The following is a 17773-nucleotide window of genomic DNA, read 5'->3' as shown; positions in this document are numbered from 1 at the left end:
AGACCCCAGGGAATTCCTGGCTACAAATGGTTCTTGGTAAACAAGAGAGAGTCCAGGCAAATACAGAGCTACTTAATCAAATGGGTCCCTCTTCCAACGGTGATTCTCAAACTTTCTGAAGTGGAGGGACCTTTCTAACATTATAAATTTCACCCCCCACTTTCCTGCCAACATCCACATAGGAATACGTGATGGCTGTTGCACTTTTAGTGTCTTATAGGAGAAAATAATTAAGTGAAAGTGATATAATTCAGTGGCATTCGTAAATGAATATATTGAGTTAATCACCAATAGGATCTGTAAACATTTGAAAATATCACTATGTGGGTGAGTGTATGTGTGTGTATAAGACATTGTTTATTCAATCCAAGCCAATGCATAACATATTTGAGACTTCAAACCTCTGGTGATAACTGCAAAGCCCCTGTGATCCACCAGAATCTCCATATACTGGCTGGGAACCTCTCAGTATCCATAGGGCCATCTCTAGGATGCTTACCGAGACAGTATCTCCTATGAGGAAATTTAGGAATGAGTGAGAGGGATGGTCTTAATCAGTGATGGTCAGAACTTGCTTTTCACTGCCTTCTCTTCCCTGAAACTTCTCTTAGGATGTTATTCAGCTAGTGGGTCCTGTCTTAGGTGGTTCTCTGCCAGACATTTACCTGTCATTGGCAGCTGCCACAGTGATGTGCCTCTCACTTCTTTACAAGATCTCGTTTTATAGATAAATTGCAGGGAGAAAAGCTTTCCTTTTTTTTTCTTCTCATATACATTGTATTGATATGTTTTATATGCTTTAAAAAATGAAGTTACATGAAACATTTGGATATAATAAAAGCTTAATAAACAGTCACAGGAATTCCCAGAAATTTTCTGATCTAAATACTTAGAACTACATTTTCCTTTTAAAGTTTTTTTTTTTAAACTAGGCGGTATTTGAAGAAATAATAGATGCTAAGAATAATGCAACATGTGAAAAGAGATTGTGTTTATTCAGACTAGAAGGAAAGGCCATAAACATCGTATTTTGTAGACTGCCAGTAAAACGCAATTACTTTTTTCCTGTTGATTGTGAACAGTCAATTAAAATACATTTTTCATGTCCTGAATATTATACATACAATTACTTCCATTTCTGGCAATATGGTAGACTCCATTTCCTGGAAAAGATACCCCATACAATGCTATCAGTGCTGGATAAAATATCTGAATGTGTAAAAAACAAGTAACAGTGATCTCCAGGACCCAACAAACAAAACTGAAACCCAACTCCAGAGTGGTGAGGTCAAGTTGAGGATGCAGCACCTTGCAGGGTGTTTACAGTTTCGGTAAACTCAAGACTTGGTTTTTAATGGTGATGGAAAAGGAGACAAGCTCTGGGTTCAGGTTAAAGGGCAAGATGGAACCACATCCCCCCATAATTCTGGGACCCCAGAAAGACTATGCTCAAAATGAAATCAGAGGCTAGAAGTAATCTACTTTTGGCAAACAGAAACGCTTGGGATGTTTAACTGTCTTGAAGTAATTGCTGGCTAGAGAAAGAGTTCTCCTTAGAGTTTGTAACCACAGTCCTTCCCTCAAGTGTGTTTGGAGTTCAGCCTTAAAATGCTTGCCTGACCAGAAAACCCTCTGGCAAGAAGTAAACCTAAAATGGTCTTTGATTGATAGCATCCTGGAGTGCCTGGCAGAAGCAAACACAAATGCTGTCTGGAGGGACTTACCCTCAACCTGGGGGTCACAGGAGTTTAACAGATAAAGACCACCAAACATGAGTTCATGATTTCAAATTCCAGAAACACCCAAGGAAACAAGAGCCATGAGCAGGAGACAGGAGAAACCACAAATAGCAGAACTAGACTTCCACAAAGCACATAAGATAATGATTTATCAGATGAAGAAAGTTGTATAAATGCCTAGAATATTTTTAAATAGGCATAAGCCGCATGAATAGAAAGTAAGATTGTATCAAAAATTTAAGCATAATTGATAAGAACCAAATAAAAAGTTCTAGAAATTAAAAATACAGTACAGGAAATTAAAAACTCAAGTGATCCTATTAGGTAGCAAGTTATTCATACCTGAATTGAATTGATCAACTGATCCTAAAGAAATTACATAGAGTGCAATACAAAGAGATGGAAATGACAAAGGCAGGTTAAGAGACATGAAAAATAGAAAGATCTAATTGGGGTTGTAGGCTTTCGTTCAATGACAAATGAGAAGCAAAGCCACTTTCAGTCAAAATCAGAATTTACTATCAACAGATCCTTGGAAATTCAAGTATGTAAGAAAGCATGAAAAGTAAAGAAATTGTTAAAGTGTGTAGGGCTAAACCACACTGATTGTATAAAATAATAATGATTCCATACCGGGCATTAAAAATCAAGATACAAATGAAATACTGCTACACATAACATGTAAGAGCATTCTACAGAGCATGTTAATTAATACGAGGTAAAATAAATAACTTTAATTGTGTTAAATGTACATGGTAAAAAAAATTTTAAGGATAACCAGTAAAAGGATAGAAATAGAGTTTGTAAGTTCTATAATAATGCAGGGGGGAAAGGAAATCCAAAACATGAAAGAAAATATAGGGGAAAAAACCTTAGAAAACAAGCAAGATAAAAGCAGTACACAAAATAAAATGTTAGAAATTTATGTACACAAAATTAAATGTTAGAAATTTATTTAAATATATTATTAATAATGATAAATATACTATTGTATTTTATTTATTATAATGGTAGTTAAATTCTATTATAACAATATAATTTTAAAATGATAATAAATATTAAAAAGCAAAGTTCACTATCCTAAGAAAAGTGCCATTGGTTTGGGTTAAAAAAATTGAGTCGTATGCTGTTTACAACAGACGCTTATCATACCTAAGGATATATAGACTGTTTGAAAGTAAAGAGATGAATATACCAGGCAAATCCTAATTTTATTTTTTACCTCTTTTATTAAACTGAGATATAGTTGACATATAACATTGTATAAGTTTAAAGCATGCAACCTGTTGATTTGATACATTTGTATATTATAGTATGATTACATCATAGTGTTAGCTAACACCTTCATCATGTCATGTAATTATCATTTCTTTTTTGCAGTGAGAACATTTAGGATCTAAGCTTTTAGCAACTTTTAGCATCTGCATACTACAGTGCAGTTGACTATATTCACAATGCTGTGCATTAGATCTCCAGAACTTACTCATCTTCTAACTGCAAATTTGTGCCCTTTGACCAACATCTCAACAAGTCTCCCAAATCCCAGCAGATACTAATTTTAAAAAGCTTTTATAGCTATATTAATACCAAATTAATTTTAAGGTAAAAAGGATGATTACAGGAGAAGAAGGTCATTTCAAAATGACAAAAGGTCCTATTTTCCAGGAGTAGAATGGTTTTAAACTTACATATACTCACCGTGTACCTAATGAGAGTTTCAAAATTTGTAAACTACAGTGATAAAATTATAAGGATATACTAGATATTGGAGTGTAAAAGGGTTTATTCACTTTGTAGAGCTACTTGGCCATTCCTAGAAAAGTTAAAGGTGCAGCAGTTCCACTTCTAGATATACGTGCCGTAGGGAGTTATGCTCATCTATGTTCAAGTATACATTTACAAGAATATTCAGAACAACATTATTTGTAAGAGTGAAAACTTGGGAAAAACTTAACTATCCATCACTGGAGAATGTAGCCATTGAATGTAATACTATACTCACTAAGAATGAATGAACCGGAGCTCATGTTCACAAGAATGTTCCATTTCTTAAGCTAGCCGATGGGTACACATATGTGTGTTTGATTGTTTACATACCGTTTTGTAGGTCTGAAAATTTTCATATCTTTTAAATACGAAGGAGAAAATATAACTAGAACTTGTCTACATTAACATGAAATATAAAATATATATACACACTACCTCAATTCAAAGTGTCTATAACAATATTTTTGAAGCTACATTTGAAAAAACACTGCAGTTTTACTTTAAACAAATCTGTTTATCAATGCACTATTTAGTAATTAGTGGCCTGCTGTTTTGATGAAACAATGTTAATTTATTTTGCAATTTATTCCAAGCTAAAAAGATGGTGATGTAAGTTCCTGGTATCAAAGATGGCTAAGGAATGTGGATAATTTTTTCCTTTGCCTATGGATATATTTCTTTTCCTTAAGAGTCTATGACCAGCTGTAAAAAAATGCCTCATTTTAAAAAGTAATTTAGATTTTATAAAAGAACATCCTACCTAGGAAAAAAGATTGGACAATAGAAATGCTAACACATATATATGGAATCTAAAAAAAAAAAAAAAAGCTTCTGAAGAACCTAGGGCCAGGACAGGAATAAAGACGCAGAGGTAGAGAATGGACTTGAGGACACAGGGAGGGGGAAGTGTAAGCTGGGATGAAGTGAGGGAGTGGCATGGACATATATACACTACCAAATGTAAAATAGATAGCTAGTGGGAAGCAGCCACATAGCACAGGGAGATCAGCTCGGTGCTTTGTGACCATCTAGAGGGGTGGGTTAGGGAGGGTGGGAGGGAGACACAAGAGGGAGGAGATATGGGGATATATGTGTATGTATAGCTGATTCGCTTTGTTATACAGCAGAAATTAACACACCATTGTAAAGCGATTATGCTCCAATAAAGATGTTAAAAAAAGAAATGAAAATACTTAAAGCACAGTTGAGCTCTAACTTCTTAAATTTACCCCCCAAATCTGTTGAACATTTGGTTCTGAGCTTTCATTCCCAGGAATCCCTTGGAGACAGTGAACAGTTTGCACCATCTAAACCAGGGGTCCCAAACTGTCTTGCTCCATGAAGCCTTTATTGCAGGCACTTCGAAACCAAGAGAAAACATAAGTTCAGTTCAGTAAGTAGTTAGATCACAGAAATCATGCAGAATCTCCCTTTGCACAGATAGGACTGCATCGAAAGAAATGTTGTGCAATCTAGTGTTGGAACTGTGAACCACCTGGTAGTTTTAAGACTACCCAAGAGATTTTGAGTACTCCTGTTTTCCCCTGAAAATTTAAAATAATTCATGACACCACTATGAATGTGCTGCAGCACCTTGCAGAACTAGATAAAACACCCTCCCACGTACAAATTCATAAGGAGGGCTCTGCATTCACTCGAATTCATGGTCTCTTTTCACTGACTGCAGGAGAAGCCATACAAGTGCTCAGAGTGCAGCAAGGCCTTCAGCCAGAAGCGAGGCCTGGATGAGCACAAGAGGACGCACACCGGAGAAAAGCCTTTTCAGTGTGATGTGAGTTTGGCTTCCCTTTTCTTTCCCTAGTGTCCTCCAGTAACCTCTGGTAACAGGAGATATGTATGTGTGTGTGGGTGTATCCATGCATCTATTTGTGCATGTAGAAGAGAAAGAGAGAGAGAGAGAGAGAGAGAGTGTGTGTGTGTGTGTGTGTGCGCGCGTGCGCGTGCTTTACAGTGCTGATCCGTGTCATTAATGTCTTGTGCTCTTTATACCTTTTGATTGCATAATCCATGTAACCACGTTGTAGCAATGTTTTTTATCCTAGTTTACTGGCAGCAAATGAACTCTGATTTTCTTTAAGACATGGCTGTACCCTTTTTTAATGCAATTGAGTTGTTCTTCCAAGGTATAAATACATGATGATTCAAGACAGCTTTCATATGTCTGTCCAAGTCTTTGACAGGTTAATGATAGTTAAACCAGAGGTTTAACTGGTTATAGATATTATTTATTTTGTTAAAGCCAAACAGTGAATTTCTAAAATATGCATAAACTCCTTTGTTTAAAAAACGCCACTGCTAATTGTTTGGATTTTCTGCTTATGACATTTGAAGTGAAATGAAATTATCAACATAGTTCACACTGTTAATGAAAGGACAGAAATACTACCATTGTCAGTAAAATTAATTGGATCCTTGTTTAATTTAGAGAAAAATGGTTCATCTATGAACAGCATCACCATTCTGTGTAAGATTGACAGTTGACAGAAAATTGACACAGGTGTTAGGGAAAGCACTTACTCGTTCTTATTTCTAACACAAAAATAGCAACAACAAAAAAAAGTATTAATGTAGCTCAATGTAAGAAGAAACAAAGTTGTAATCTGTGAAATTGCACAGTACATAGTTCTCTTTAAATGTTGAGGGAAACTTGAGTACTCAGTCCCCTTGGCATATCCCAAAGGATAAAGGATGGAGTAAGCAGTCCATATGAAAGGAAACTCACAAACATAAGATGTTTTCCTTGTCTTTCCATGAAACTTTGGTGGTAAGGTTAAGGCAACAACGTACTCCCAGTGGGCCTACTCATAAAAATACCTTTATCAACAGTGAACTTCTTTAAGGAGAGAACTACTTGTAGAGAAAGAAATGTACACATGGAGAGCTCTATCCTGAAATGGAGGTACAACCAGTTTCATAATTTAATGGATTGAATGTTCAATCCATTGGTGCTTTTATTGGAAGCATTTTCATAAAAGCAAAACTTCTTTTGGATTATTTAATTGCACAACTACACAAATAAGTGATGGGAGATAAAAATTAAATATTAACTGTGTATGGACATCTTCCTTCCATCATGTTCTACCTGACTTTTATTTATGCTGAATATTTTTGTGGACTGCTTCCTTACATAGACTGGACCATGATGTTATTTTTCAAAAATTATGTTACAAGCATGATTTTTTCTATCTACTTCTATCCCATTTACTTCTGTCAGATGTTCAAATCTCTCTGAGCCTTACCTGTAGTCCAGACTGGTCTGTTGAGGAGAGATCCAAGTTTAATGCCTCCAAAACTTCCCTGAAATGCAGCCTGGTCAGGGAACTGGCTGTCTGTTCCAAAATCTTATTCTCTTAACCTACCCATTCCAGATAGAAGTCATCCTTTCTCACCCCACTTCCAGTCTATCTCCTTCCTAAATAGTTCTCAAATCCATTACTTCCTCTCAGTTTCCATTCTTACTAGCAGTGCGTAGCCTGGACCCTCACCTTACTACATCCAATTTCCAGTGTATGTGTTCTCCACCCCACCAAGGTGATTTTTTAAAAATCGAAATGAAATTCACATAACATAAAATTAACCACTTTAAAGTGAACAATTCAGTGGCATTTAGTACATTGACGGTGATGTGCAGCCATCACCTCTGATTCCAAAACAGTTTTGTCATCCCCAAATAAAGTTCCATACCCGTTAAACAGTTACCCCTCACTCTCCCCAGACCCTGGCAGGCACTAGTCTGCTTTCATTTCTATAGATTTACCTATTCTGGATATTTAATATAAATGAATCATACAATATGTGACCTTTTGTGACTGGCTTCTTTCACTTAGCACAATGTTTTCAAGGATAATCTCCATTGCAGCTTGTATCAGTACACCATTACTTTTTATGGATGAATGATACTCCATTTTATGTATACAACACAATTTATCTGTTCATCAGCTGATGAACATTTGGGTTGTTTCTACCTCATGGCTATTGTGAACAGTGCTGAGACAAACGTGTATACAAGTTTTAAGTACCTGTTTTCAGTTCTTTTGGGTATATACCTAGGAGTGGAATTGCTGTGTCCATATAGTGATTCTATGTTTGACTTTTTTTTTTTTTTTTTTGCGGTATGCGGGCCTCTCACTGTTGTGGCCTCTCCCGTTGTGGAGCACAGGCTCCAGACATGCAGGCTCAGTGGCCATGGCTCACAGGCCTAGCCGCTCCACAGAATATGGGATCTTCCTGGACTGGGGCACGAACCCGTATCCTCTGCATTGGCAGGCAGACTCTCAACCACTGAGCCACCAGGGAAGCCCTGTGTTTGACTTTTTGAGGAACTGCCATACTACTTTTCACAGTAGCTGTACCATTTTATATTCCCACCAGGAATGCATGAGGATTCCAATTTCTCCTCATCCTTGTAAACACTTATTATTTTCTGTTTTTTAAAATTATAGTCATCTTAGTGGATGTGAAGTGGTATATCATTGTCGTTTTGATTTACATTTCCCAGATGATTAATGATGTTGAACATCTCTCCATGTACTTGTTTGTCAGCCATTTGTGTATCTTCTTTGGAGGAATGTCTGTTCAAGTCCTTTGCCCATTTTAAAATTGTGTTGCTTATCTCTGTTGTTGAGTGTGAGATACTGGATACTAGACCCTTATCAGATATGATTGCAAATATTTTCTTTCATTCTATATGTTCTCTTTTTGCTTTCTTGATAATGTCCTTTGATACACAGAACTTTTCAGTCTTGATGAAGTTTAATTTACCCATTTTCTCCTTCTCATCATGCATTTGGTGTCATATCTAAGAATCTATTGCCAAATTCGAGGTCATAAAGATTTACCCTTATATTTTTTTCTAAGAGCTTTATAGTTTTAGCTCTTACATTTAGGCCTTTGTTCCTTTTTGAGTTGATTTTTTGTATATGGTGTGAGTTAGAGGTCCATTCTTCTGCATTTTTTCAGTCTTTTACCATTGAATATGATGGTAGGTGTGAGTTTTTTATGAATGTCCTTTATTGTGTTGAGGAGGTTCTCTTCTAGTTCTCTGAATATTTTTATCAAGACAGGGTTTTGAATCTTGTCAAATGCTTTTCTGAATCACTTGGAATTATCATTTTTTCCCTTTTGTGCTGTTAATGTGGTGTGGTACATTGTTTGATTTCTTTTTATGTTGAACTACCATTACAGTCCTGGGATAAGTGCCACTTGTTCATGGCTTATAATCCACTTAACATGATCTTGGATTCAGCTTGTTAGAGTTTTTTGTTTTATTTTGTCTTGTTTTTTTTGTTTGTTCATTTGAAGATTTTTTTCATATATATTCATAGGGGTATTAGTCTGTAGTTTTCTTTCATTGTAATATCTTTGTCTGGCTTTGGTATCAAGGTCATGCTGGCATCACAGAATTAGGAAGTGTTCCCTCCTTTTCTGTTTTTGGGAAGAGTTTGAGAGGATTGGTGTTAATTCTTCTTTAAATGTTTGTTAGAATTCATCAATGAAACCATTGAGTTCTGGACTTTTCTATGTTGGGAGGTTTTTCGATTCAATTTCTGTACTTGTTATAGGTCTTCTGAATTTTTCTGTTTCTTGAGTCTGTTTTGATAATTTGTGTATTTCTAGGAATTTGTCCATGACAACTAGGTTATCTAATTTGTTGACATACAGTTCATAGTGTTCTCTTATAATCGTTTTTATTTCTTTGGGTTTGGTAGTAATATCACAATGTGACTTTTTTAATGTAAACTCAGTCATGTGCTTCTCTATGATGGCTTCTCACAACCTATAAGGTAAAATCTGCCTTCCTACTTGACTGAAAAATTATTATGGTCTTTCTCAATTCTTATTATTTTATGTCTTAATAATCTTATCTGTCTGTACTCTGCAGTTTCTTTGCACTAACACTTAGAGTTTCCTGAAGCAGTGATACTGTTTCATATCTGTCTCTTGTTCCAGGTACCTTGCATACACTGTTCCCTCTGCCTAGAAAGTCTTTTTCTGCTCCTGTTCCCACTGTCTACCATATATATATATATATATATATATATATATATATGTGTATATATATATATATATATATAGAGAGAGAGAGAGAGAGAGAGAGAGAGAGAGAGAGAGAGAGAAGACATATACCATATATATATGACATTTGAGTGGCATTTGAGCAAAATTGTAAAGAAGAAACTGATACATATCCATTTCAGTTCTTTACAATTTTGCTCAAATGCCACCTCACTCATCAACACTACTCTAACACCTTAGGCCCAGTCATTCCATGCTATGCAGCTCCCCCAGCATGCCATACCTATTCAACTTTAAATATCTTTAGCTACTATACATATGGTAGATGACTTCCAAATCTTTCTTTCCCTGCCTAGATTTCTCTTTGAACTCTAGACAGATATTGTGAGGTGCCTATGAGACATCTCCCCTGTATTCCAGACTGAAATCATGATCTCCCAGCCTTCTCAATCTCTCAACATGTTTCCTTTAACTACCCATCTCTCTGAGAACTCCACTGTCTCCAAATAGCCCAAGCCAAAGGTCTGAGCCTCATGCCAGACACCTCTCTTTCCCTGAGCCATGACCAATAGCATCATCTAGTTGAGCTTCTGTAGTTAGAAAGACACAGTGATCCATGGTTTGTATATAGTCTCTGATTTCACTACAGTCTAGAAATATGTAGGTGTTATTAACACCTATAGGAAGCAATTGAGTCTCCCTGGGGTTGAATGACTTGCCTATCATTCACTGCTTATAACTGGCCAAATCAGGATTCCAGGGATCAAACCCATGCAGCTTCCTCTTAGCCCCAGTAATTCCTGACCCTCTTTGCTTGTCTGTATTTCTCAAACCTATCACCTTCTCTAAATTTCCATTGCCACCTTCACTTCTCTCTTTCTGTCACCCCCTACATCCAGTGCAGTAGCAAATCTGATTGGCTTTGTATGTAAGTTGAGAATGTGAACACTTCTTACACCTCCACAACTAACAACCTAGTCTGCTGGAACAACACAATAGCTTTTTAATTGATCTCCCTCCTTCCATCTTTGCTCTTTATAGTCTGTCCTCAACTGGCCACCCACAGTGATCTTTCTAAAACCCGAGTCAGATTTTACGTATGTGTGTGTAGATTACACATGTATTACATTACTCTCATTGGCTCAAACCCTCAACGACCGTCCATCTCATTTAGAGTGAAAACCAGAGCTGTGCCAGAGTCTGGAAGTGGCCACGTGACCTGCACCCCCCGCCCTTGTGCCCCAGCCTCTCTGGCTTCACCACCCCCTCTGCCTCACTCCGGCCACATGGCTTCCTTGCTGTTCTTTCAGACGCACTGAGCACACTCCTGTGAATAGGTCTTTGTATTTGCCGTTTCCCCAGCCTGGAACGCCCTTCTCAGGTATCTTTATGATCTGTTCCTGTGCTTCTGTCAGTTCTCGGCTCAAATTTCTTTCTCTCTTATTTCCATTACTTTCTTAACCCTCACCCCATAGTCGTCTTCTCCTTCACTGTACTTATATCCACCTGAAATATTACATATTTGTTTGTTTAATTATTTATCATTTATTATAAGCTCCATGACAACAGAGTTTTTCGTTATTGTTCATTGCTGTATTCCCAGCCCTAGAACAGTGCCTGGCGTATAAGAAGCAGTCAGAGAATATTTTAAAGGAATGAATAAATGAATCAATGACCACTGTCTTTGTTTAGGTCCAAATCATCTCTGGCTTGGTGTGGAACATTGTTTGGCCTCCGTGATTCCAGTTGTGTACTCTCTAGCTTGCTAACTAAATTATACTTCAGTTTCAGTCTCTTCTTCAAGTCCCACCGCTTGCAGAATATACATCCTTCCAATTTCTTATTATGATTATCAGGGTCTCTAGGATTTGGCTCCAGCCTTCTAACTTCCTTTTCAAGTTATTCCCCTAACAGTGTCTCATCTTCAGCCTTAGTGAACAGTTTTCATTCCCCACCTGAACCTTGCTCTTCACTCCTCTGTACCTTTGTACATCTTCTTCCTGCTTCCTGGAATGTCACTCCCCAACTTAGGACGTGATAATCCCTGTGCATCCAGGAAGAGTCATCGCACCCTCCTGTGTGCCTCTCTTGGCATTATGTTCATGGAATTACAAGTATCTCTCCTAACACTGTGGACTCCACTAAGGCAGGGCAGAGTGCTCTTTGTCATTGTTCTCCTTACTGAAGTGGTAGACACATTGTATGTGATAAATATTTGTTAACTGAAGATGTCTATATAAAATTCTAACATTATCTCCAAGGACTTTCTATTAAACATGCTGTTTCCCTTTATCTTAAGACAAAATCAGTTTACCTCTAGCCTAGAGAAGGAATAAAATATTTTCCCATTTTTTGGGAATGTGAATTAATACTAAGTTGGAGTAGGCTGAAGGGTTGTATAAGAATCACATGTGGGAAGAAAGAAAAGGAAGCATCTCTGTTGCACTATTGGAACTCCTTGCTCTTCCCTATTTTTAAAATGACTATAAAAGACCGTACATTTGGCTGATTTATACAGAGCATCAGTTTGAAGTCTCTTAATGACGGTATTTAAGTTCATGAAAACATAGCTTTTAATGTCTAGGTAGTCAGTTTCACAGCCGTGACATCAGCTACTCTCTGCTGACACTTAATCCTCTGCCTTGGCCCTCGTTCAACAATCTGTTGGATTGTTCCAATCCCATGTCCTGTTGGAGCTTCTCGAACTCCTTAATTCTGAGCCGTGATCAGTGACTTCAGCATCCTGCTCAACTTCCTTTCCATTTCTCCAGCTTGCCGCTGCCGTAATTTTCCCATGGTGACTATGTAAATGGACTTGAACTTCGTATCCCTCACAACACACTGGTGAGCTGAACTGTCTGAGAACCTCCTTTATTTTTTCAAAGAGATTTTTATTTCTTAAAAATGGTGTCAGCCAGGCAAATGGAAGAAAGTATAGTGGGCTCACATATCTCTGTTTGAAGTGAGAGACTTTTTTAATAGTTGGCCCTTGGGGGGTGGTATAGTATAGACTCTAAACCCAGACTGTCTGGGTTTAAATCCTGGAAACCACTTCCTCATTCTGTGACCTTGGGCAACCTGCTTGAGACAGAAGTGTGTGTGTCAATTTCCTTCTGTGAAATGGGGATAATACTTAAAAGGGTGGTTGTGAGGATTGAACAAGCTAATGTTTAGAAATTACTAAGGGTCATTACTGGCACACGGTGAAAGCTGATGTCAGCCCTAAAACCTAGTCCCTGTGCCAGAAATAAATAACTGTAATAAAACAGTGAACAAGACGCCATGTCCCCTGCCCTCATAGAACTCACATTCTTGTGGAGTACAGACTTAAACAAATAAACCTGAATAGATGTCTCATTGCATTTTATGATAAAGATTGGGAAAGGAAAAAATGGGGTGGACTATGAAAGAGTAGTTAAGGAAGAATTCTCTGAGAAAGTGACTCTAAGTAACCTAGAAGATGAAGAGGAGCCATGGGGGAAAGAGCATTCTAGGCTCAGGGAACAGAATAAATCAAGGCCTGTAAGTGGGAAAGAGCATGCAGTGTTAGGGGAAGTAAAAAGGCAGGGGGAGCTGGAGCCCAGGGAGAGAGGAAGAGAGGGGTACAAGGTAAAGTTGGAGAGCAAACTAGTAGCCTTTCAGCCACATTAAGGAATTTATTTCGAATCTAATTTCAACAGGAAGCCATTGAAGAGTTTGGTATCTGTTGTTCTTTTGACATGAGGTTTAGAGAAGGAGCCAGGGAAATAGAAAATAGGGAATAAATTTTAACTCTATCTTACGTATGATCACAAACTTTCATTTATACTTATAAAAACAATTTAGAGTTTCTTTTACTTGAAAATAATTTCTAAAGACACCTTCTTTGGTTTCTCCAGAGTTATTCCACAGCCTTTGGGTTACTTATATTGCTCACAGGGATTGTATCTATCAATGATCTATCTACCTTTCCCTTTCTTTCTTTCTTTAGTTCAAGAGATACTAATGGAATGACTACCCTTGCCTTCCTGTTCCTTAGGACTAGTAAGGAGAGACATTAAAAAGCACACAAATAATTAGTTACACTCGAGGTAAGTGTTACAAAGGAAAAGTAAAGGCTACTATGAGAGCATTTAACAGAAGACTTCTGTCAGAAAGATCATACAGGCCTCCCTGAGGAATGCATAGGAGGCAGCTAGAAAAAGAGAAGGGAGAAAGTACTGAGGCAGGAAGGCTGTGGTATCTTCAACAGCCTACACTAAAGCTGATTAGTTGGGCTAGAGTTTGGGAGTTTCCCTTAAAGTAAGTAAGGATCCAGTAAGGACCCATGGAACAATTTTATGTAGTAAAATGACATTTATACTTTTAAAAATCCCTCCACCTGCGGGGTGGAGCATGGACAGAAGGGGATAAGGATGGATGCAGAGAGATTCAGATAGTATTTATCACCTGGGTCCTTTTGACAGTGTAAAATTGTCCATACATTACAGGGAATTTGCATCTCCTCTCCTATATAAAATGCATGGAGCAACCCCCATTCTTCAGGACAGTTACACAACTCCCCTAGTTCCAAACATTTCCTGAGGGGAGGGGAAACTGTACCACCCCTTTGAGAACCACTGACACTGGCTATTGCAATAATCTAGGCTTTGGTTTCCAGAGTGGGGAGCTGCATATCCCAGGAGGCCTAGGAGACATCCATTGGGAAACGGGAAGGAAAGATTACAGTTTTGATCCCTGCTTATTGTGTATTTTAAAACTAAGAACAAAATTAAACGTTATTATCATTGAATAGCAGGCTTGACTTTGGTGCCCTCTATTATTTTGGTGCCCTGTTAACAGCTGGTTTCTTGTGATGTACAGTACTAAATGTGATCTGAGGGAAGAGTGGCAATTCCATGGTGATGCAGGTTGTCACTTGTTTGTTTTCCGTGCTTGCAAGGATTGTGATTTATGTGTTCCCAGTTAAGTGGAGATATGGATTCTGTTATCTGTTTTTAAATAAAATAATCTTGTATAAAAGAGTCCTTTACAGAAACTACAGATTGAAAATAATATTAATAATACAGACACAAGGCAACAAAAAGAAAACAACAGTTAATATTACTAGTCAGCAGCAAATTTAGATGAAAAAAATGACACCATCATATCTGGAAAAAAGTAAACCAAAAAACTGAAATTATCCAGAAGACATTTGAAATATTTATGTGTCTACATTTTTGTTAAAAATGACTTCAACCCTAAATATCATATCTTAGATGTTGCCTAATGAAAATATGAAGCCATAATTATTAATACAAAAATGTTTATTTCATCTTTTTCTCATTCTCTTAAAAGTTTGTCTCTAATAATATAACTTATAAATACCTTAGTACACTTGGTATATTTTATTTAAAAATACAGACAATAGGTGCATGCTGAAACGTTTTCTTATTGCCGGAGAAGCACTGGTCTAGGCAGGTAATGGTTTTCACTCAGGTTGTGGCAGCACAGATGGAGACAATTAAATGTCTTCTAGAAATGTGTACAGGGAAGAAGTGGTAATTGACTAAATGAGGTGGGGATGAGGGAGACATTGGATCAAGGCTGACTGCCAGATTTCCAGCAAGTATCAGATGGATGGCACATTTTTGTTTTGAGAATTAGATTTGTACAGATAGTTACCATCTTTATTTCAGTATTGTAAATTGTGCATTAATCTTATTCTGTTTTCTTCCCTTTACATTTTCCCTTGCCTTTTTTTACATGTTTTTTTTAAGTATGATCTTTTTTTAACAGCTGAGAAGTATCTCTTCATATCGTTATATCAAAATGAATATACTCAGTAACTTTGGGCAAATAAGTTTTTTGTAATACTCCACTTCAATAAATAATTCTGGGATGAACATCTTGTATTTACATCTTTGACTGGGAGTATCATACTGGTAGTACTCCTGGTTCTTTTAAGGCTTGTGAAAATACTAATAGTAATAATCTCTGTCCGTCGAAGGTGCTTTTGAGGAAGGGCTACTCAGTACCGTTGCACTGTCATCAGCACCATTTTCTACACTTAGGCACATTCCAATCCCCCTTGTAAAATTATGTTTGGGTGTGTGTGTTGTTTTAAGTACATTTCTTGAAAATAGCATGTGTTTGCATTTTCCATTTTACTGTAATTTCAGAGCCTTTAAGGGTACTCAGTATTTTATATCACTTATCATAACTCATGTATTATATAGTCTGTCATTGTATTTTATGCTCTTTCATGTTCCTTGGTCTTTCCTTTTTATCCCAATTTTTACTGCATGACGTGAACTTACCTGGCTTTGTTTTTCAGTGACTTTAAAGGTATATAGTTTGTTTTAAATTATGATTGTAAAACTTATGTTTACAAAGGTATTTCACAAGAAAAATGTCCTTTCCTCAGATTGATTGGAAACATTATGTTTGTCATGGAAAATTATTGTTTGCTTTAAAATCATTTGTATATTGCAGGGAGCTGCTACTCTTTATAGTAGCTGTGTTCTCTCTCGGACCCCACATGTGGTAGCTGTTGTAGTCTCTTCTTTCCAACCTGCTGATGATTCTTTTTGCCAGAGAAGATGAAAGAGAAAAACTAGGCACTAACATTTATTGAGTGTCTTCAGTACAACATCCATTTGCGTAGATTACCTCATTTAATCTTAGTATTAATTCTGTGAGATAATGATTATTGTGATCATTTTATAGGTGAGGGAACTGAAGTTAAAAGGTATAGTTTGTTCATTTAAACTTCCTTAGGAAGTGATAGAATCAGGTTGAAACTTGGTTAGTTAATTCAACAAATACTTATTTAGTGCTACTCTATAGGCACTGTCTTATCCCTTAGGATATATGAGTGAATAAAATATATGAAGATTCTCTGCCTTCATGGATCTGAGGTCAGGGTGCCAGAGTAGTTGGATTTTTAGTGAGGGCCTTCTTCCTGGTTATGCCTCACATGGCCTTCCTTGGTGTGTGCATGCAGAGAGAGAGAGAGGGAGAATCTGTGTCGCTTCCCGTTTTTATAAGGGCATTAATCCCATCACTCCATCCTCATGAGCTCATCTAACCCTAATTATCTCACAGTGGCTGCACCTCAAACACCATCACATTAAGGATTAGGGCTTTAACTTATGAATTTTGAGGGGACACAAACATTCAGTCCATAGCAAAGGACACAAACATTCAGTCCATAGCAAAGGACACAAACATTCAGTCCGTAGCAAACTCTAAAACTTATTTTCTTTATGTCACACTATGCTACTAATGTGTAATTCAAAATACATTATTATTGGATTACTCCTTCTCCTCACCAAACTGGGGGCTTGCCCTTCTGTGTTTCTTGTTGCTGAGAATGTAAAATCCCCCTTCTTCCATAGAGAGAGAGTGAATTTTTTATTTGCTTTTGTATTTTCACATGCTTCACCTCATTCAGAACTTCAGCTTTCTTTCCAGTATTTTTACAAGGCTTTACCTCTCCCATTATATTCACTATGTTTTTCAGGGAATTTTCACATTATTTAAGTATTTTATTTTATCATGCATGTGCTTTTGAAGAATTTCATGTAAATTGAATTTTTGTGAATAACACCAAACTTTGAATGAAAATTTGGTATTATAAAAGAATTCCATTTCAGTTTTATTTTTGAATAACTATGCCTCACATCTTCTGGGTTAATTTAATATTTTAAATTATTGGGCTGTTTAATGTCTGTTGAGTCAGGTGGCAATGTCGCAGAGCTTACCTGAAGAAAATGTGAAGTATTTTTAATTGGAAATAAAGAACTGGAATAGTGGATAACGAACTTCTGCTTAGGATGCTTAAAGCAGTGTTAACCTTTTACTTCACACATGGGTCCAAATTGAAGATCACTGGTGAGACATGTCTTGTGCTATTTATGCCATATACTAGAAAGGTGCCCTCTAGATCAAGGCATTTTGTTTAAGAGGTTTAACATGAAATTGTTAATACACTGAATTATGGGGAGAAAGATACTGTTTCCAGGGAGTTGTGTCTTTAGAGATGTTTAAAAATATAGTAGCTGGGGGAAGGGAGAGTGGTTGGGATGCAGAGGACACACATTAAATGCAAACAACTCTTGGAACTATAATTAATTTTCTTTACCTTTTACCTTGGATGTTAAGTTCCATTTATTTCAAGAGCACTTTTGTTCTTAGGCCTGTCAGTATATACTTGATAATAAGAATTTGCATATTGTATTTTGTGTAAGTGATAACTTGATGTATCTTCA

The 17773-nt window shown here is 36.9% G+C and overlaps 1 protein-coding gene across 3 annotated transcripts in view; it reads left to right on the top strand.

Annotated features, from left to right (window-relative positions):
* PRDM5 (PR/SET domain 5) overlaps positions 1-17773 on the top strand; it is a 214728-nt gene that overhangs the window by 192211 nt on the left and 4744 nt on the right. For 2 of the 3 annotated variants that reach the window (XM_081240766.1, XM_081240765.1), the window contains one exon: positions 5194-5298. In XM_081240766.1, the coding sequence (XP_081096892.1) occupies positions 5194-5298 (105 nt within the window). Of the gene's footprint in view, positions 1-5193; positions 5299-12313; positions 12387-13512; positions 13575-17773 lie in introns of those variants that run through there. The other variant, XM_081240767.1, reaches the window with a different exon arrangement.

Source organism: Mesoplodon bidens (assembly GCF_964165515.1).
Source record: "Mesoplodon bidens genome assembly, chromosome: 1".
Taxonomy (NCBI): Eukaryota; Metazoa; Chordata; class Mammalia; order Artiodactyla; family Ziphiidae; genus Mesoplodon; species Mesoplodon bidens.
The sequence above is the reverse complement of the archived record's forward strand: the minus strand, read 5'-3'. Positions and strand labels throughout refer to the sequence as shown.